Source organism: Tachypleus tridentatus, chromosome 4, assembly GCF_004210375.1.
Source record: "Tachypleus tridentatus isolate NWPU-2018 chromosome 4, ASM421037v1, whole genome shotgun sequence".
In the NCBI taxonomy this organism is placed as follows: domain Eukaryota; kingdom Metazoa; phylum Arthropoda; class Merostomata; order Xiphosura; family Limulidae; genus Tachypleus; species Tachypleus tridentatus.
Window position 1 is genome coordinate 73,823,533 of NC_134828.1, and position 22,143 is coordinate 73,845,675.

General features: G+C 34.9%; 2 protein-coding genes across 6 annotated transcripts in view; one reads left to right on the forward strand and one right to left on the reverse strand.

Annotated features, from left to right (window-relative positions):
- The window catches only part of LOC143249440 (ribonuclease Oy-like), a 31,747-nt gene extending 13,206 nt beyond the window's left edge, over nt 1-18,541 (reverse strand). Inside the window, exons 1-5 of one of the 2 annotated variants that reach the window (XM_076499285.1) lie at nt 18,055-18,541; nt 12,925-13,006; nt 9,254-9,300; nt 6,589-6,661; nt 322-389 (exon numbers count right to left, since the gene is read on the reverse strand). In XM_076499285.1, coding sequence (XP_076355400.1) covers nt 322-389; nt 6,589-6,661; nt 9,254-9,300; nt 12,925-13,006; nt 18,055-18,125 — 341 coding nt within the window. In that variant the 5' untranslated portion in view covers nt 18,126-18,541. Of the gene's footprint in view, nt 1-321; nt 390-6,588; nt 6,662-9,253; nt 9,301-12,924; nt 13,007-17,859; nt 18,008-18,054 lie in introns of those variants that run through there. The other variant, XM_076499286.1, reaches the window with a different exon arrangement.
- The window catches only part of LOC143249441 (uncharacterized), a 34,780-nt gene extending 13,200 nt beyond the window's left edge, over nt 1-21,580 (forward strand). The window contains exons 1-4 of one of the 4 annotated variants that reach the window (XM_076499287.1): nt 16,148-16,206; nt 19,046-19,164; nt 21,025-21,138; nt 21,339-21,580. In XM_076499287.1, coding sequence (XP_076355402.1) covers nt 16,163-16,206; nt 19,046-19,164; nt 21,025-21,138; nt 21,339-21,529 — 468 coding nt within the window. In that variant the 5' untranslated portion in view covers nt 16,148-16,162 and the 3' untranslated portion in view covers nt 21,530-21,580. Of the gene's footprint in view, nt 1-16,147; nt 16,207-18,750; nt 18,948-19,027; nt 19,165-21,024; nt 21,139-21,338 lie in introns of those variants that run through there. The other 3 variants (XM_076499289.1, XM_076499288.1, XM_076499290.1) reach the window with 3 other exon arrangements.
- Nucleotides 21,581-22,143: the final 563 nt, after the last annotated feature.

Consider the following 22,143-nt stretch of genomic DNA (forward strand, 5'->3'; position numbering starts at 1 on the left):
TCAAAAATTATACTAACACGCGAGGCCTGGCATGGCCTAGTGGTTAAGGCACTCAACTCATAATCTAAGGGTCACAGGTTTGAATTCCTGTCACATCAAACATGCTTGCCCTTTCAGCTGTGGGGGCATTATAATGTTATGGTCAATCCTATTATTCATTGGTAAAAGAGTAGCCCAAGAGTTGGCAGTGGGTGGTGATAACTAGCTGCCTTTCCTCTGGTCTTCCACTGCTAAATTAGGGATGGCTAGTGCAGATAGCTCTCATGTAGCTTTGCATGAAATTCAAAACAAACCAAACTCTAAGTGTCCAGTTATACTTACCAGAAACTTGATGGTTTTCTTTTCACAAACAAATCTGGCCACTCCTTTTCAAGCTCAGGGACAATACCCTAAATTTTGATGGTAAAATACCTATACATATTTAATCATATCAGTAAAACATATTCAACAAAAACAAGTGCTGCTTGCTAGAGATATAATGATCGTAGAAAAGTAGTTGTATCATGCCTGTAAGTCACAAAAATGTTAATTTTTAAAGAATTGTAGAATCCAACATGTGCATTATGGCTCTTTTATTGTGGAATACGGGAACACATAACAAATTATCATTACTCAAACAATCAGATATTACCTTGGTGGTTCTTTAAATTAATTTACAACAGTTAGCTGGATTTAAAACAAATGACAAGACAGTCAGCTATCTGCCATAATTAAACTTAGCATTGGTAAGCTTACCCATATGCAAAGCTTTACATGATATTTAACTATGTAATGGTCAATTATATAATAAAAGAATGTGAACCAGTAAGGTACATTATTATTCCTTTTGTGTTGTAATGTTAAGGTATTTATTCTGAATTTACTCTGTATATATGCAAGTTTCATGTAGCACATGGTCAAGTAAACCATTAAGTTAATTTCATTCTGAACTTCTTTTGTCCCATTGTTGTTCTTGAAGTTAATAATATCTGTTACTGCCTGGGAAGGATGTTGCTCATTACTAAATTGTTTATAAAGATTTCAACAGCAGTGTCCATCAGTGGTTGTTAAGGTGATATTTAAAGGTTATGACCTCACGTATTTTGTAATGAGAATCGCCAGTTCCATGTGTAAATATAGAGTAGCCTCGAATACATACAATATTTCTTGCCCAATAAGGAATTTTATATTTAATAGTCTATTTGGGGCATAATTATAGTCTGAACAGGATCCTAAAAGATTAACAACTAAAAGTATCCTGAAATAGTGAAAGTCTATTGTGTTCAAGCAAGTACATAAATAATATTTGTATTTAGTTCACAATAAAAATTATGCACTTTGTTTTATACTTCATGTTGTGTCTCGTTTTTCAGTATTACTTCATAATCAATATCTTGAACAAATCTTCCATTATTTAGTGAATTAATCTGATATACTCCTAACAATAATTCAATTTTATCTGGATATTGCAGATAGTTAAATCAGCAAAGAAAAAAATGGTATCACAACCAGGATGTTGTTATTGCATAGTTTGCTATATCTACTTAATTGTTTACTACATTTCAATTGAATTTTTCTACAGTACTTTTAAGAGGTTTATTATATTTTTGAAAACTAGAAGAACACATGAACAAGAAGAAAAGTTTACTGATGAAGGAGATAGTTGTCAGGACTAGTAGATGTCCTTCTCTTGGATATAAGACTTTCACTGATGCTGCAAACATTTGTGATTTCTATTACACTATATCCAACAGCTTAAGAAATAAGACCTAATAATTTATGATATACCCAAAGTGACTAGTTATGCTTTTCCTTTGAGGACCACTCACAGAAGAAAACTTAAACTAAGGATTGTTGCAGTGATGTAGCATCTGGTGAATTTGAGATGCTATAGCGCAGTCTATGTAGACTTGTTTCAGCTAGAGAAATTTATACCTAGATCTGGTCAAAACCACTTGGGAATTGGAGGTGCTATTAGTGGATGAAGTTTGATAACCAGAGAAATTTCAATGGCAGGAAAGATGGTAGGTACTGAGAGGATTGTGGCATAGTGGTGAGCCTCCTTGAAATGTAAAGTAAACTGTTGGTATGGATATGACCCAGAGAAAAGTTTGGGATTGAGAACAGCTGACAGAGGAGCTTGCCTATAATACAATTTCATTCAACCACTCTGAATCAGAAGCCTATTGCTTGTTAGAGTATTGAACTCCTGACAACCTCTACCAACCAATATTGAGAACATCTTGTTCAAATGAAGGCCTGGAAATTTGAAAGAAGAGCATCTAGCCATGATCAAAGTTTCCCATGAATGTATAAGACACAGCAAAGGAAAATTAGGACAGTTTTTATAAGCAAGTAACTGTCTTGAATAATTAAGAAAACTGTATCATAGTGTTATGTGTGGTGGTTGTTTGGCCACTGGCTGGGTTTAAACCTGTCACAACCTATTATAATTGGTCTATGAAACACGTTGAACAATGCCTGTCTCTGAGTCTTGAAAGTATGATTTTTGACTCCATAGAGCACTTGTATGAGGTGCAATCTTGAGAGTATGAGGCAGTCATTATTAATTTGTGCTAAAGATTCAACCCAGTGGAAATCAGAGCAATCCACTGGATTGAATTCAAGGCTTCGATGAGTAGATCCACAGAAAGCTTGACTAATCATGCAAATGGTCTGCACTAATTACATGATAAAGCTTACTTAGCAATGGCCTCAAACAATCATGAGCATATCCTTGCAGATAAGTTTGTGGAAGGAATACCCAATGACATGTGCACCATTACCTAGATGTGAGTGATTTTATCATTCTTAGGAAGATAGTTTTTTATAATGATTCATTATGAAGTGGTAACTTTAAGCCAGTCACAAAAGATAAAAATCCTGTAGAAGCAGCTGTACTGACTTTGCCTTGGGCAAACTATTTAACTCAGGTACATAAGTTGTGACAGGTTCAACCTCAGCCAATGGCCAATCAACCACCACACATTATGACATCATGATACAAACTTTTGAGTGAACTGCTTTTACATTGCTGAGTATCAAGGTAGCCAAGATTATAGGTTTCTTCCAATGGTGCAACAGGTTCAGGAGCAGACAGTGAATACTGTAGCTATGGCTTTGAGAAGCTGAAGAAGTTCAAATGGACCTTGTAGAGAGACTCAAAATACTGGTAGATATCGTAGTATATTAGTAATCACCAGTTGTGCTTTTCAACCTGATCTTTCTTTGAGCAATTGTAAATAAGCTAGTTGTAAATGGAGAGATCTTGCTCCAACTATGTCTAGGGTTTTTTACAAAATGGAAGTATTTTTTTGCTAACTATAGTTCTGACATTATTATTCTTCGAATGGATTTACTACAGAGCATATAAATCACATTTGGCCGTGCAATGGGTGAACTGATGTTACACAGTAGAGTCATTCAATGTTGGAAAGACTGAGCCCAGAAAAAGTAGGTACAAATGAATGTGGGAGAGAAAGTCACAGCACATCTGTATACATGAGAAAGTTTCATGGTTTACTGTTGAGAATGTTCAATGAGTTAATACCATGCAATTTGATTATAAAGTACTACTGAATTGAATTAGGATAGTTTCTAGACAGAAAACAAACATTGGCTTAGCATTTTTCTATCAGGGGTGACATTCTGGTGTTATTTTATAATTATGTATGATCGGTTATATCCAGCTGTATGTAAGAATGCTCATTGGCATGGAATGGGATTTGAAATAACTAATGGTTATCTTTTCCATATTGCACATTAAAGTAAATACAGTGATTACAGCATATCTAATATTTTGAACTGAGTATTGTGGAAGCATTCTAGGCTAAATGTAAAAGCAGCAACTCAGTGACTTGTTAGGGGAATACAGGTGATTCAGGATTTCCTGTAACACTAAGGATAGCAGGTGTTGAAAGAGAGAATTACACAGCCTTAAGAATGTAATTGGTCATCTCCAGTAATGACTCCAAGGAAAAAGAGCCTGTCCAGATCCTGCATTGATTTAGATGAGTGAATGTGATAACTTATGTGACACCTTCCCATTACCGTGAAATGGTAACTGTCTGGATGCAATAGAAGTGGCCCTTTGACTTTATACACTGGACCAGGCATCCACACTGGCAAACTGAAATAAACATAACAGACTTAAGGCTGCTTTTTGAAAGAAAAGTGTTTGTATGAGTTTCATGAAATGCTGTTCAGTCTTTGTAATGCCACAATTACTTTAAAAAGCAATGGAAGTGAGAGAAGTGCCTGATCTATGTAGATGACATCTTGGTGTTTAGTCACCTATTCAAATCTGTGATGCAAAACCTGAAAATGGTATTCCAGCAAATAAAAAAAGGCAGGCTGGAAATTGAAACTCGCAAATGTTCTTTCATGTGTATGGAAATGTAATTCTTGGTCATATTGTGACATGGTAGAAAAAAACCTTCACACATCCTGTTAAACTAGCAGTGGTATGAGGTTTGTCTCAACTTATGACCAAATGAGAATCTTCAGTTTTCTTGGATTTTGTGGTATGAACAAAAGTTTCTGACTAGCTTCTCTGAAACTGTCTCATCATTATTGGTTCTTAATGCACTTAGGGTAGAGTAAGTAATGGGAACAAACACTCCAATCCCTGAAAAAGTGAAATAACCATGTATAGACCATGGTCCTTCCACTCAATCAAATTCTGCTTAATGATTTCCACATCAAAATACATTATATGTAGTACTTTCTTTAGCTGTTTATAACTCGCCTCCAAGAGTTTATATGCTTGCCTATCATCCATCTTAACATCAAGTCCATTCAGCATTTTACAACTGGTTATGCCATTGCTCTGAAATACACTTTAGAAGAAGACCTGGTATATTAGACCACTTTTAGAATATTACATTAGAACATTTAAAATAACACATTTTTAACTAAAGAAAATTAAATACCATGTTGTTAAGCTATGATCTTAATTATAAGAAATTTTCTGTGTTAATGTAATCAGAATGCAAGCTGTATAAAATTGGACAGACCTAATTCATTCCAAGTTTATGTAATAGGTCATCTGTGATGCTGTAAATAACCAAGTTCTGTAATAATTGTTGGCCATGTGTCAAGTCTAGATTACACTTTCTTTAAACTTGTTTTGCAAAGGTGTAGTAACTACAGTGGCATATTTAGGTAGGGGCTCAGCCCCAGGGCCCATTGATAATTTTATTCTATGTAAAATTACATGGATATAGGGACCACAAAAATTATAACCTCTTGGGCCCACACAACTTTAAATCTACTACTGAATAACTACCTATATCACTTTTGGAATTAAATACAGTCAAGTAATGTTGCAAAAACAAATTTCAACAGCAACCAGAACAAAGTTGCTGTTACATATACTTCATTCCATAGCCAGTGTATTAATATATGCAAAGGAATTTTCCATAAGTTCTTCACTTCTTTAAGACAGATGTTTACCAGCAATTTAAATCTACTAATAGGAATTAAACAGTACTGTGACAGTTTTGCTATACATTTTTATTGTGAAGCAGTGCTTTATTCAAGTTGACACACATTTCATTCCTTTGCTGTGGGGCCCGGCTTGGCCAAGCGTGTTAAGGCGTGCGACTCATAATCTGAGGGTCGCGGGTTCGCATCCCCGTCGTGCCAAACATGCTCGCCCTTTCAGCCTAGGGGTATTATAATGTGACGGTCAATCCCACTATTCGTTGGTAAAAGAGTAGCCCAAGAGTTGACGGTGGGTGGTGGTGACTAGCTGCCTACCCTCTAGTCTTACGCTGCTAAATTATGGACGGCTAGCAGGGATAGCCCTCGAGTAGCTTTGTGCGAATTTCAAAAACAAACAAAACCTTTGCTGTGTTTTACTATAATAAGTTTTCTTTCATAATACAGTAAACAAAATCAACACTTTTCTATATTTGCTTCATGTTAAACTTCTTCAATTGATATGTTTTTCTTTTATTCATTTGTGTGATTGTTTTGTTGTTAAGCAAATAGCTATATAAAGAGCCATCACAGGTATCGAAACCTAATGGTATAAATCCGCAGACTTACTGCTGATGTCACTGGAGGGCTTAAAATAAAAGAAATTGTTTTTTATCATTAAGTACAATAAAATGTAATCTTCCTTAAATATTTTACCCTAAAGTTTAAAACATGTAAAATAATAAAACTTATAAAGTTTAAAAACAAAACACAAACTAATATTCTTAAGATAAACTGTGGCACTTCATTCACACTGGCGTTGTGATGTTGTGCAATTAAAAGTAGTGAAAAATAAAGTTTCTTGTGCTGTGGTTTGGAAAGAATTTGAAAACAATAAATTACTTTCTTGCGGGAGGGGGGCGGATAAACCTAGTGAGAAACAACACACACTTGTTTCATACTAGTTTATAGGCATATATACTCCTTAATACAAAAATTTTTCAGATACAGTATTCTATTATTTATTGGCAGTAGTATTTTTATAAACACCTGTATGAAATAATTATGTGCAGAGCAAATTTAAACATTAATCTCTACAAAATCTTGTTAAAAGCAAGTAGATCGTAAAATACTTTGAAACTTACATTATGTACACAAACAGTGGTGCACACCACAAATTATAAATACCTGAATCTCTGTTAGATTGAAGTGTTTTCTGCTGTTACAAAACCTTGGAATTCGTAAATTAAATGACGATGGCCTGCAAAAAATATAACAAGGAACAAAGTATTGTCAATTGGAAAGGAAAGAATAATTAGAAATGTGATTTTATTAGGATACATAGTGTTCCTTTATATATATATATATATATATATATATATTTTTTTTTTACTAGTTTTACGTCTACTATATGTCGTCCCCAATTTAGCAGTGTAAGAATAGAGGGAAGGCAGCTAGTATTCACCACCCACTGCCAATTTTTGGGCTACTCTTTAACCAACGAATAGTGGGATTGACCATCACTTTATAACACCCCCCACAGCTAAAGGGGCGAACATGTTTGGTGTGACTGAAATTCAAAGCCGTGATCCTCGAATTACGAGTCGAGTGTCTTAACCACATGGCCATGTCAGGCCCGTATAGTTTAAACAATATAAAATTAGTTCCAAAACCAGGTTAATCTGATTTGCTTTAGTTACCTTTTTGTTATGGAACTGAATACATTTTGTTGGTTTAGACAGCAGGCTTTACCATTGGCAAGGCAGTGACGCCTGTAGAATATAACCTCATTTTACCTGTGTAAAGAGGAGTAGTCATGTAGATAACATAAGTACTCTAACAGCACCTACTCATGTTTAAGTCTTTTAGTTTCGACAAAGATCTTAAAGAGGCTTTTTCAGATTTTCGATTAATAAAGATTCTATCAATAACAAGACAGAAGCGCAGCGTGTCGTCCTGTGATCACATCTAACTGTTTTGAACTTGTTTATCTATGTATAAATACAGTTATTTGTTTTTAAACTCGGCATGGCCAGGTGGGTTAAGAAGGTTTGACTCGTAATCTGAGGATCACGGGTTCGAATTCCCGTTACACCAAACATGTTCGCCCTTTCAGCCGTGGGAGCGTTATAATGTGACGGTCAATCCCACTATTCATTGGTAAAAGAGTAGCCCAAGAGTTGGCGGTGGGTGTGATGACTAGCTGTCTTCCCTCTAGTATTACACTGCTAAATTAAGGACGGCTAGCGTAGATAGCCCTCCTGTAGCTTTGCGCGAAATTAAAAAAAAAACATTTATTTTTAATGCCAAACTATATTCAGCTTTCTATTTCAATGTAATCAAGTATTCCACCAAACCTCTTACATTACAACTGTTATACTTACCTGCAAGATTATCAGTGCATCTGAGAATGCCACAGTATCGATGAAGTTATTTAAATGTGGAAAATAATAGTCTAATAATTTGGAATAATCTTTTAAATATTATTTTATCATTAAGGACAGTAGTACTTAATAGTAGGGATCGTTATAAAACAAAATGACGGCCATGATAATCGCCACCATTAAAATGTTTGAACATCAACAATGTCTATTTCAAAGTGTTGGTTGTACAAAACTAAAACTTATTACACTTATATACCCGCCTAAATAACTGTACATATGTTTATGCATCTTCAAGGCCAAGGTCCTGACAGAACCATAGTCCAATTTGAAGCAGATAAGGGTATGATAGATCCTAGGCATAGAACATCAATCCACTCCATGAGAGGTGGAAGAGAGGAAACGGAGAATGTTCAGTGATCTCGTACACTTGACACATAGCTGCTTGATGTGTGGAATGAAAGTCAACTTACAGTCAAATATAACCCCCAAAAACTTTGCCTCAGGGATAATAGGATGAACAACATAACCAAGAAGAAGCTAACGATCGGGTGTATACCTCTTTGGCAGCAAAAGTGCATACAAACAATTTTGGACAAAGAAAAGGTAAAAACTGTTTGCTGTGGACCACTTTAACAAATAGTCAAGGGCAGTCTGAAGCTGCTGCTCAGAAATCTCATGTTCGATGGCCGACACAAGATGTGAAAGTCGTCATAGAGATTATTTGCAATAGTAGGAGGAAGTCGTGTACAAAAAACGTCACTACTATTAACACAGTGAGGATCCAGTTCGCAGTCGTAGGCATCATGGCATTTGCCACTGCAAAGAGCATACGTGAAAGAACCATGACACGATGCTCAGACCCAGCATGACCAGATGGTTAGGATGCTCGACTCGTAAGCTAAGGTTCGAATCCCCGTCACACCAAACATGTTTGCCCTTTCAGTCGTGAAGGCTTTATAACGTTACAGTCAATCCCACTACTAGTTGGTTAAAGATAACCCCAAGAATTGATGGTGGTTGATGATAACTAGCTGCCTTCCCTCTAGTCTTACATTGCTAAATTAGGGACAACTAGCTTAGATAGCTCTCGTGTAGCTTTGCGCGAAATTAAAAAAATAACAAAAACAATACCAACAAAAAATTTGGCGCGTTTCACACAGTCACTCCTATAAATAACTTTTTATTTTTCTTCGCAAACAATTTTAATGAGTGCAGCCAATGAAATAAAACTCCTTAATTCCCTCACATATTATACCATCAATTCTAAACACCTGATTAATGAAGAAACTCACTAAAATTGTCTGAATCACACATTCAAAGATATAATACCTCACTCGAGTTTGAATTTCCTGTTTTTCACAAAACTAAGTAATTAACATAAGTTTAGCCTTTATTAAATTTTTGGTGCTTTCAATAAAAACAACTAAACATTTTCTTAAAGACTTATTGAACACAAGTTAATTACTCACCATAATCCATGAATCACCCAACTATTTTTCTTAGGAGGCTCTTCACACTGTGAAAAAAAAATGTCCATGTTCTTATAAGTTAAAAAAAAATGTAATATGATAAGTTTAAAAAAAAACCTATTTTAGTTATCTGCAAAGAAAGCATAAAATATTATTAATTCTAAGCAAGGTGGTTAGCGAACATGACTCGAAATTTGCGGGACATGGGTTAGAATCTCCGTCGCACTAAACATGCTCGCCCTTTCAGTCATGGGGCGTTATAATGTACGGTCAATCTCACTATTCATTGGTAAAAGAGTAGCCAAAGAAATGGTGATGGGTGGTGATGACTAGCTGCCTTACCTCTAGTCTTACGCTACTAAATTAGGGACGGTTAGCGCAGATAGTCCTCATGTAACATTGCGTGAAATTCAAAACAAGCAAGCATTCCCTTAAGATAACACATGGGAATTAATGGCTGTATATTTGCGATTAGTGTGTGGAACTAGACAGCAGCTATTTTCAATGTAGAGCAGGTGATATCCCTGGGTTACGAACTCCTTATTTTGAATTAGGAATAATCAGTCACACGAACAGTTATAGTCACTCTAGGTAAGTATGACTTTAGCGATTTATCTACGTAACATTAGGCTTAGGATCTCAACTAAGACAGTGAGAGAGAGAGTAGTCCAGATTCATTTAGTTTTTGTGTTCAAAAGAAGATCATTTTTGTTGTTATTGTTTTGTGCTCAGTTTCTTAATTTTCTTTTCACAAATCAGTATTACTTCGTGATAAATATTTTTTTCGAATTTCTTGTTATTTTGTAGACCTCTTTATCTTGTATATCTAAAGAAAATTAATTCCTAATAAATATATCCCAGCGCCAAGCGATGAAGAGTCATTGTGAACCCAGATAGCGTCTTCAAAAAACACTGTTTATTTGTACTTTTTTCCCATTGGTCTTCTCGTCACATAAACAGGTCGTATAAATTTAGCAAGATTCAATTTTATACTGAGATCCAACTAATTTGTAATAACAGAAATTAAGTCTTGCAGTTGAGATTTATATACATACACACACACACATATATATATTTGTCTGTGAGAAGTACTTGTGTTTTGAAACTGCGCAACTACCAATATTTGCGTCGAAATATTTATGATGCTTTTCCCCCGATTTAATCTGCATTATTTGTTAGCTATGTTACTATTTTAATAGCAGCCATTTCTTTTCTTTGTGAAACAATATGACCTAATACAGGTATGTTTTGAATTTCGCGCTGAGTTACACGAGAGCTATCTGCGCTAGCCGTCCCTAATTTAGCAGTGTAAGACTAGATAGAAAGCAGCTAATTTCTGGGCAACTCTTTTACCAACGAATAGTGGGATTGACCGTAACATTATAACGCCACCAACACTGAAATGGCAAGCATGTTTGGTGTGACAGGGATTCGAACCCGCGATCCTCAGAGTACGAGTCGAGTGCCTTAACCACCTGGCCATGCTGAGCCTATGTTTTCGAGTATCCTATCTCACATTACAAATATTAGATCTTTAATATTTATCGACCCATACGTTATAAACTAATCACATTAATACTTACTAACTAGCCTACGTTCAAGATCTTTAAATTATAAAAACGTAGTGATATCTGCGGAGATATACCAACGCATTTGTAAGAAAATCTTGTTATATACTTTCAGCGTCCAGATATTTTCTCCTTAGACACCTTAACTAATTAATATGTAGTCCCTTCCCAGTGGCACAGCAGTATGTATGCGAACTCGCATCGCTAGAAACCGAGTTTCAATAGGGGTGGTGGGCAGAGCACACAGAGCCCATTGTGTCGCTTTGCGCTTAATTACAAACAAACTAAATCCCGGCATGACCAGGTGGGTTGACTCGTAATCTGAGGGTCGCGGATCGACTCCCCGTCGCACCAAAGATGCTCGCCCTTTCAGCCTGGGGTGCGTTGTAATATGACGGTCAATCCCACTTTTCGTTGGTAAAAAAGTAGCCCAAGAGTTGACGGTGGATGGTGATGACTAGCTGCCTTCCCTCTAGTCTTACACTGCTAAATTAGGGACGGCTAGCGCAGATAGCCCTCGTGTAGCTTTGCGCAAAATTCAAAAAACAAACACACTATTATGAAATATTTTTATTTTCACATTAGTGCATAGTAAATGTATGAACAAGAATATTTTACGAACGAAAGTATATTCAATAATGGGCCCGGCATGGCCAAGCGTGTTAAGGCGTGCGACTCGTAATCTGAGGGTCACGAGTTCGCATCCCGGTCACACCAAACATGCTCGCCATTTCAGCTGTGGGAGCGTTATAATGTTACGGTCAATCCCACTATTCGTTGGTAAAAGAATAGCCCAAGAGTTGGAGGTGGGTGGTGATGACTAGCTGCCTTCCCTCTAGTCTTACACTACTAAATTAGGGACGGCTAGCACAGATATCCCTCGAGTAGCTTTGTGCGAAATTCAAAAACAAACAAATATTCAATAACGTAAAAGATTTCTTTTCCAATGCATATTCAGTAAACCCAATTATACATACTTATAGTACTGGGCTCATCACTATTGGTGCACGAATAAGGCGAAATATTTCCGTACGTATTACGAAACTAAAACCACTAATGTTAGGTCCCAGAAAGTTAAAAAAAGTTTATATGATTTTAAATTACACATTTATGTTTTAGATATAAGAAATAACTATTATCAGCGTCATGGTTGGACAGTTGGACAGAATTTGATCACGAATTCCAAAACGGAAAATTACTGTTGGTTTTGGTTACGAGTCATGTCGTCATGTGATTAGGTAGTACAAACGAAAACAGTCAGGGAACTTGAGTCATATGAGCTTAGCTTGTGAACATAAAAAAATACAAGTGTAACATAATTCGTTACACTTCCGTAGTTCGTCAATACAGTAGTATAAATGTTTACATCACAAATATAATTAACAACTTTTGATGACTAATCAATCGCATTAAATCTATTTTTCCAGTCTGTTCTCATGTAGGGATTTTATTTCGATTAAGTTGAACTCAACACCATGATTAAGGGTTAACAGAGCAAAATGTTTCATATATTATCAGATATTAAAGTAGTTCCAAAGACATTTCTTAAAAATTATCAATGTACTCTGCGTTGCACGGAATTAGAAAGTACATTTTGAAATAGATCGCACAAATATTCACTGATTTTAAAAGCCTTTGTAAAGCTGACCATTCGCAATATTAATATATAATTGACAGTGAGGCTTAGCTTAATTTGTTGCTTGGTTAACGTGTTTCCGTTCTTTTCGTTGCCGACGCTAGTATTTATCTTTATTATTGAATTAAGAACTTTCTTTATATAGTATTCGTTTGCAAAAGCTTAACTATGGTGTGTTGTTTACATTTTCTCAGTTTTTGTGATGTTTTTTCTTTGTCTGCTAGCTTTATTGTATTGAATAATTTGATTGTTGTTTGAATATGGTAATTAATTTATTTCCGTGTTTGGTTCGTTATCATGTTTTGTATTCGTTCTCAATGAGCACATTAATTGTGTTATACATAATTCATTGTTTGCTGCTTGTATACCACTCCTTTTAAGAAATTTCTAATAATGATAAAAATTGTTTTCGTTAATGATTTTATTTTTTAACGATATTTCAATTTATATTATTACTATACACTTACTGCGATGGTTTTTGATGAATGAAGACAAACTGTGGGCGGCCAGTCTTGAACAAACATTAAATAGTCAACACCACCAAGTACACTGAAAAAAACATATTTCGTTTCAAGATGATCTTTGAACTACAACAAAATAAGTTGTTCTGATCACCTTTTCGTTCTTCTCATGTAACCAGATAACTTTTGGAAATAAGATCAAATCTTAGTTCTGAACAATCTCAGTAAGCAGGTGTTTTAATGTTTCTAATTTTTTTACTACTTAAAACTGAATCCTTACGTTACACAATGTCAAAATGAAAATAAATGGGATGCTGAACAAACTGTTATACGTACCATATGTAATGCTATAAGTAACATTAATAACAAACTTTCTAAATTTAATTATGGAAAATAATTAAGTAAAATTCACCTTTGGTCTGTTTAATCTTATTTGAGTATTCATAACAAAACATCCCAAAAAACAAAATAAAATTGGTATTTCTTGCATACTTAAAAATCACATTCTGTTGCATAACATTATTAAACTTAGACATATCATTACAATCAATTTTATATACAAAGAAACATATTTTAACACGAACAGCCTGGTAATATCTAGAGAAAAGACCAAATTTAGCAGAAACGCGTAGCCTAATGTCAGGAATTTCTATAAGCTATAAAGCCTGGGGCCAATAAAACCCTTAATCCACACTTCATTACTTGACTTACATTGTTCAGAACTGAGATTATTGAGTGACTAGGATGAAATAAAGATAACAGAAGTAGCAAGTACACAAAATTTCTGTGTTAACATCAACCACGAAAAATCTCTCGGTAACCATAAGCTAAATCTAACTTGAACAACATGCAAATAAAGAAATACAATGCCTTCCTTCTCAGTCATTGCACTGAATTTTTCATTCTTTTCTCTTCCAACTATTACAAAATAATCTACCCAAGAAAAGAAACATTTATAAATGTCCACAGTAAGATTTTTGTAAAAAAAAAAATCTTGAATCTACTTTCAGATGACAACGACAACAGCAATGTTCTCATATTTGGTACAAGTGGAGAAACAGTGAAAAGAAAGATTGTTTATTTGTTTTTTGGAATTTCGCCCAAAGCTACACGAGGGCTATCTGCTCTAACCGTCCCTAATTTAGCAGTGTAAGACTAAATGGAAGGCAGCTAATCATCACCATCCAGCGCCAACTCTTGGGCTACTCTTTTACCAACGAATAGTGGGGTTGATCGTAACATTATAACGCCCCAACGGCTGAAAGGGTAGGCATGTTTAGTGCGACGGGGATTCGAACCTGCGACCCGAAGATTACGATCCGAACGCCTAAAACCACCTGGCCATGCTGGGCCTGGAAAGAAAGATAGTCAAGGAGAAAAGGAAAATAAATTAAAGAAGAAAAAGACAGAAAATTAAAAGATAGAATAGGAAGAGAGGGACAGTTAGGAGAGGAATTACAAGAGACAAACTTCAGTTTTATCAAAGGCTACATCGAGGAAATCAAAGAATTTCTACAATGGAATAGGGCTACTCCAGTCACTTCATCTAAATTATGGAATATAGCAGGCCAACTTGAGAACACTGTTAAATTGAGAAACCAACAGATTATAACAGAGACGTATTATGGGAGGCGTATTAAGATTAGAATGAAATACTTTCCAAGGTGAGTGGATGGAGCAATGAACAACAAGAACCAGTTTTAACAAGAATAAGTAACCTTCCAAGTAAGAAAAGAGTCATAACTGTTAGGCATTATGGACTGCTTTATCAAACATATTTGGAATGTAACGTCAGAAGAAATAATTTTTCTAAAATAAACTTTTAAGTGATATATTTGTTTGTATTTAAGCACAAACCTACACAATGGCTATCTGTGCTCTACCCACCAATGGTATCGAAACCCGATTTCTAGCATTGTAAGTCCACAAACATATTGCTGTGCCACTGGGAGGCTTAAGAGAAATATAAAACCTTAGCCAAACTTTATGGAGACATGGAATAGTTTGCTCATTTATCTTTTTCGGTGCGCTGCATGAAAGAATATATGTTTTGTACAGTGCGAATTCACAGATGTCATTAGTGGGTGAAGATATGCGAGTGAAGCTAAAACAAAGTAAGTGAAAAGGGAACAGTTCGGTTGGCAGTAAAAGTGGATTAATTAAAATTAAAGATAAACAATTGAAAGCAAGTTCCAGAAATTATGAGATTACCAGAATAAATAGAGCAGAAAGTTCAATTATTTCTGATAACGGTTTAGAAAAACTAAAACTTGATTAAAGAACTGCTTATTCAAAATAGAAGTAAACGACAGAACAAAAGGAGTTTCAATTGCAACTTAAAATTATATATTACCAAGAAATACACATACAAAAGCCTTTATGAAGTTCAAACTGTTCCCAAAGGATGGCAAGAAAAGAAAACTAGTAGAATTGCAGAAAACATGCATATTACTCTCGAGACTGTAATGAATCAACCAAAGAAAATAATATTCTGATAATAGAAATATTTCATCTGTTCTAACTGAAGCAAAGAGTGAATTTTTTTTTAAGCTAGTATATAAGTAAATGTGTTCACAGATAGGAACCTAGCAACATGTTGATTTACACTAGTTCTACAGCCACCGTTTTTTGATCGGATTCGGTAAAGTAAACTGGGAAATTATTTTCAAGGGTGAAGACTGCAAATGTTTATAAAGGTCTAAGCCGAAGAATTGGGTTGAAAGTTACCTTAAATGTGGAAGGCCTCTCTACACAACGTTATGTATAGGTAATCGGCATTAAAAAAGACTGCATATTCAAAATATACTTTATTTCTAAACATATATGTGGCCTGAGACTAACTTCAAAGAACTTCATAATCTATGGCCATGAAATTCATATTCACTGTATAAAAAATTACACCAAACCTTGACTTCTAATGACAACAAGGAAATAAGCATAAGATAATAAGAGTAAAATCCATAAAGACAGGTACTCCAAGTCAACTACCATTGAGTATTATTGTCTTTTGGAAACATATTGGCACATTGCAGCGAAAATTAGCTTCAGACAATACTTTACCAGAATTAATTCAACCTGCTGAAGAGCCGTGGGTTCTACTCTTGATTACTTTCACAGTATCAAGAGGGATGAAACCACTAGTGGATTCTTTTGACCACATCCCTGAAGAGACTCCCCCTACACACACAAACACTGACAAGAGAGCAGCTGTTGATAAAGAACTAGAGATCATCCCTTCTTTGCCATGGAAAAGCATAAAAAATTGTGTGACTGGTCAATTCAGGAAAAGTAATTAAGATATATTTTGTTTTATTGTATTTTATGTTTTAACTTCTTAGCAGTATCCCTGACACAATTAATTTGTGGCCTTTATCCTTGTACTTAATTAGCTCCTCTGACATCTTCCCCACATCATTAGAGTTTACATACACAACAAAAACTACATCCTTGATAGTTATGTCTTCCAACCGTGTCCCAGGGTAGCATAATCTAACTTTTCTCCTTATTTATCTTACAGACTATTCTATCCACAAGCCATGCAAAGGAATCAGCTATAATTATAACTTCTTTAAGTTCGTAATCCTTCTATATTCTTTTTGCTTTCCTTCCCTCCAATAGTCCTTCGTCTTCATAAGCCAAGGGCTGAAATCTGTTGCTCAGTAGAATAGTCTTTACAATTAAGTTAATTACTTTTAACCCTAATGCTACCCTTTCTAACTTCCTGAATGTCACTGTTAATTTTAGCTGATGCCTTCGCCCCCTCCCCAGTGGCACAGCAATATGTCTGCAGACTAACACCAGTAGAAACTGGATTTTGATACCCATTCTAGACAGACCATTGTGTAGCTTTGTGCTTAATTCCAAACAAATAAAACCAAACTGATGTCTTCCTTGCATGTAAAAGTTTTAGCTTCTCTTGAAATCCTGCTGTCATTTCCCATAATTTATACTTCTCTTTAGCTATTTCCTCAACTTTAATTAGGATAGTCTCCAACCTGCAAACTCTACATATAAATTGAACATTCTCACTACTAGCCTCCTTAAAAGTGCATACTAGTCCAGGTTCCAAAATAAAGACTATTCATTTCACTTATTGCATCTAACAAACTGGGAACGCTTAACCCCTGAACTAAGTTTAAACACTGTATTATTTGTAGAATTAAAATAAACGCTTGATACTATGGTTAAATACCAGTATCTTGTTAAGCCAAAGTTTGACAATTAATTTGTTTTTAGACTTATTTATTAAATTAAAAAATGTATTTAATTCGTCTTAGAATCTCACTGCAAGTTGAATTATACACTTGCTAAGCCTAATATAACGTCGTATTATACGTTACACTAATAAAACGTAAATTAAAAGCTTACACCTTGTATTTTAGTCATCAATCTTAATAAATCCAGTTATTTTTTGTTATTCAACTCTAATTTCTAAAGATAAACATGATAAAACCAAATACCATTAAAACATACACAATATTATCACAACCTCGCTTTCTAACGTCTTCTCTTTTCAAACAGCTCCCCTTATATTAAAAATAATTAATCTGCCATTTTATGAATTTTTATTGACTATAATTTTCCTTTATCTGCTGCAATGATATTGAATTTTGTTTGGGATGGCTTTGCGGTAAATCTGAAGGTTTACAACATTAAAAACCCAGTTTTCGATACCCTTATTTGACACAGTGCGGATAACTAAATTTGCATCTTTGAGCTTAAGAAAAGAAAAAACCTTTTGTGGGAAATTCAAATTTATAAATGTGATTTAAAGTTATATACTTATTTGACAAACCTGTGCAGTTTACACCTAAAGCACATATTATAACCTTACAATGTTACATCATAACAATAAGTATCAAGTTTCGCCAGCATAATTATTAGCATGATTAAATACTGCTACTGTTACAGTTGAAATTATCCAGCGATCTCGACACTCACATCAACAATTCTTTCTGGTTTTCCTTCATCTTAATTTAGTAATGATGTTCACTACAAGTTTAGCTACCTTTAGAGTAAAGCTTTAGTTCACGTACTCTTTTACTCCTTTATAAGCTATGTTGCCCCTATGTTATTCAAAATAATTTTAACATAATTATTAAAAGTGGTAACATATTTGATTAAGTGCTACATCACCTTGTTATAAAAACAAACCAACAAGCAGTTAGTCTCAGAGCTTCTGCTGTGTTAAAGTTGTTCGGACTCATTTGAAAAGCTTGATTCGTCGACGCTTTTAAAGTAAGCAAGTGTTGGGAAAATGTCGTAGTTACTTAGTGATGTGCGGTAAGACGTCTGTACGTCTGCTTTCTTCTTATTATCAACTTGAACGGAAACTTATTGGACGTTTGCCAAAATATGTTTTATCGTATCACTGTTATACTAAGTCATATATTGAATAACTACTATTATATACCATTACTTGTAGCGAGTTATTATCTTAACAAATGGCAGTTCTTTTCAAAAGACACGACAGAATAATATGGTATACAATATTCTCAAAAAAGTTAACATCGTGTTGGTTTCACTAAAAACAGAGGTTAATTTAAGGAAGAGCTTCTGAAATTCTTTTGCTCCAGTTGATCACAGTTTAGTGTGTCGCTAAAAACGTGACGTTTGACGTTTTTCTTGTTTATTTCTGAGTGAAACCACACAGAACTATTTGTTGTGTCCACCGAGAAGAATCGAACTTCGTATTTTAGTGTTGCAAGTGCTTAAACTTGCTGCTGTTTTTATGTTTGCTTATAGAGCAGTGGAGGTAATATCGTCACGTAAATGTATGTGACGTAAATAATTTTTTAACCAATGCGAATTCAATATGTGGGTTGAATAACGCAGGAAATTGTTCAGCGCGAAAGTTTTGCTCACCAACGACTGTGTTTGACTTTGGTGAGAGTGAGACACGAAACAGGCATGTTTTTCGTGGTTCCTGAAACAAAAGACTGAAAGTAGGCTCCCTCGACTATAATCTTATTTACCCAAGCCTCTATTGTGCTTAGAGCAAACATCTGTGGGAAGATGACGTGGAAAAAGTAGGAAATAATAGGTACATTTTAGATAGGGTTACGTAAGCGTGTTGCCCACAGAAACATCGACTATAATCGAATAAAAGCTTATCATTTCTGCTTAGGGGAAAGACAAAACCTACTAAGAACAGCAGGAGAGTCAAAAACAGCCGGGCAAAATACTCGATGCCAGGCGAGGAAAACCTCGAAGTTGTTCAAGCCACCGGAACAACACGAAAAACAAGTAAGTCTAGTTTTGTTAGTGGCCGATTAATTAACAAAGATACAAACTCCCCCCTGCTACTTTATGTACTGTAGCAAAGAAAGAACTAAATACAGTAGATAAAACCAAAGAAAATAATGTTAGAAAACGAGGAAAAGTCCGAAGAAAAATAAGAAAACTCACTAATTCGTCGGAAAATTCAGAAAACGAGGAACATTGCGGTGGAGGAAGCTTCTCCCACAACTAACAAAATAAATGTAATAGCAAAAAAACAAACACCTTGGATGTTTATACTATAACTGTAAACATTCAGGAAAATTCTACTATAAACCCCACAGACAATAAGCCAGACACAGATGAACAAGAAGACTTTACAATAGCTACATCTAAAAGGAAAAAAAAATTCACCACAAAAAGAAAAACCACTAAGTAGTAATATAACGCAGAAAACTAAGCATCCACAGTACTCATTAATAACATGAAGGTATACCAGGTAAGTACAATCAACCCCTACTTGCGACAGAGGTCAAACGCTGCAAACCACAAGCCTCTATTTAAGTCTATTAGTATCAAGCGTCTGCCCAGACGCGGTGTCCTTGTTCGAGGACAAGAGGCCGCTGACTTAAATAGGCTATTGAAAGAATAGCCGGAAGACGCTTTTAAACTTGGTAAAATCAACATTCACCTGTCAGGTAGTAAGCCGCAGCCAAAATCCATAGTCGTAAGAGGGGTGGATCAATCTATAAACTCTGTCACCATTACACAATCATTGGATGAACAAAATATAACCCACACAAATATACAACGAATAATTTCCAAAAAAAAAAAACACAACACAATCACCAACAAATTTAATACAAATTGACATAGATGACAGCTACAATACATAAAACCTCATGAATAATGCTTTGGTATCAAAGATGCCAAGTTAAACAATTAAAAACTGGCAATTGTGGTATAACTCAATGTTACATTTACCACAGATATGGTCACGTTTCTGCGCCATGTCTAGCAACACGAGGTGCTGTGGCAGGGAACACCGTATTTCTCAATGTAAAAAGGAACAAGAAACACTTAAATGCTGTAATTGTGGACAAACCCACACAGCCAATTACAAAGGATGTGACAAATAAAAACAACGACAAAACAGGAACAGCCTAACTTAAATACGCAACAGACACGACAGAAATTAGCAAAACATCTAAAACAATGTATGCACAAATGCTAAAAGGAATCAAAACAAAAAATATTACACAAGAAAATAACACCTCAATACATACACAAAATTCACAAGAAGACTACACTCCCAGAAACAAACGCTAACACCTGACAAAATAACCCTATCGACTATCATAATAAAAAAATTCATCACAGAATTTATAATAGAATACTCAAAACAAAATCAAACAACCAACTGTATTGATATCATAATCGACGAAATACAATCGTTCTATAGTTGTGTTGAGGCTGTACAAATATAATATTATATTCATTTACTTTTATAACGAGGGGGGAAAGGAGGGCTGCATAAATAGTCATAAACAAAATAGTTCATGACAGGTCACAAAAAACGATTATAAAATTCTATCCCTGTATTATTTTTTAGCTTAACATGCATCACGACTGTGTATTGTATAAAATTTACTTTTCATTTAAAAGATCGATATGTAAACAACTTGGTTACTCTTGTCTCTTGGACTACAGTCTTCTTGTTTCATCAAAAACAGTTAATGATTCACTTCTATTTAAATAAAAATAAATCAGACTGCAAGTTATTTACATATATTATTATATACTGATACTTGTGTATTTGTCAACTTATATATATGAAAACAGCTAATTGTCACAAAATTATGTAATATGTTTATTTTTGTATTACAGGTAAGAGTGATGACCCCCTTTCCCCAGACTACGTTCTTTCACAGTTCCAATATGTGTCTTCTCCACAGAAGAAAAAGTCAAAAGTCACTCTGGAAACATTCAACAGAAGATGTGGTGGGTTTTTAATTGTTAAACTTCTGTTAAAACCATAAAAAAATGTTTATTTCAGTAACCTATGATGTGTTTGATTTTTGAGTATTTTTTCATATAAGTATGTCTTTTGTAACTTTATGTTTAGGTTTCTGATAATCTTTTAATAAACATATATATATATATATATAAATCAATCACATGTAGTTTTCATTTTGTTTCAGTGGTGTCCCAGAGTGAAACTTACCAGTCTCTGATGTCCATGTCTGCTTCTGCTCATGCTGAGTACTGTGTGGAAGTTGCTGATGAACAGGAAGATGGACCTCAAATTCCAGACACAGCCAGAGAGATGTCCATACAGACTGATCTTAGTATGACTGTTATTGAAGCTTTACAGAAGAGTTTCAGCAATTGAGAACTGAAAATATTGCTCTTCGTGAATCAATAAATTTATTAAATAATAAAAGTTATTGTGTATGAGTAGTAGTAGGGATATTTGTGAGGAGGCATTACATTGTATTTAAACTGAATATATAAATATTTAATACACGTTAACTCTGTTTTTGACAGTTATCTCATGAAAAAAGCTCCAACAAACTCTTGTGGGTAACTAAGTTGGTGCTCAGGTAAGTAAAAAAACATTTAACTTGGCTTTGATAACAAAGAGAGGTTGAGCATCTGTGACTATCCGTGCTTGCAACACTTCATGCACCCACCCAGCTGTAAAAAACTTGTAGACTTCCAGGCTTTTGTAGGGCTTCAGTCTCTCTACAGTGTATGATGATGTGGTGTTAATGAGGTAATGATAAATGTTATTGTACTGAATGTCAGATTTTGGATGGGCATCAATGAAACTGGTGAAATTTTCAGGCGATATCAGATATGGGTCGACTTTGATGGCACTGATTTTATCAATATAATGATCCCGATGATTATGTCTCAAGCCTTTTGCATAATCAGATAAACATATAGGTCCATTCATATTGAAGATCGATCTGATATGATTAATGACAACGTTTACACCACGCG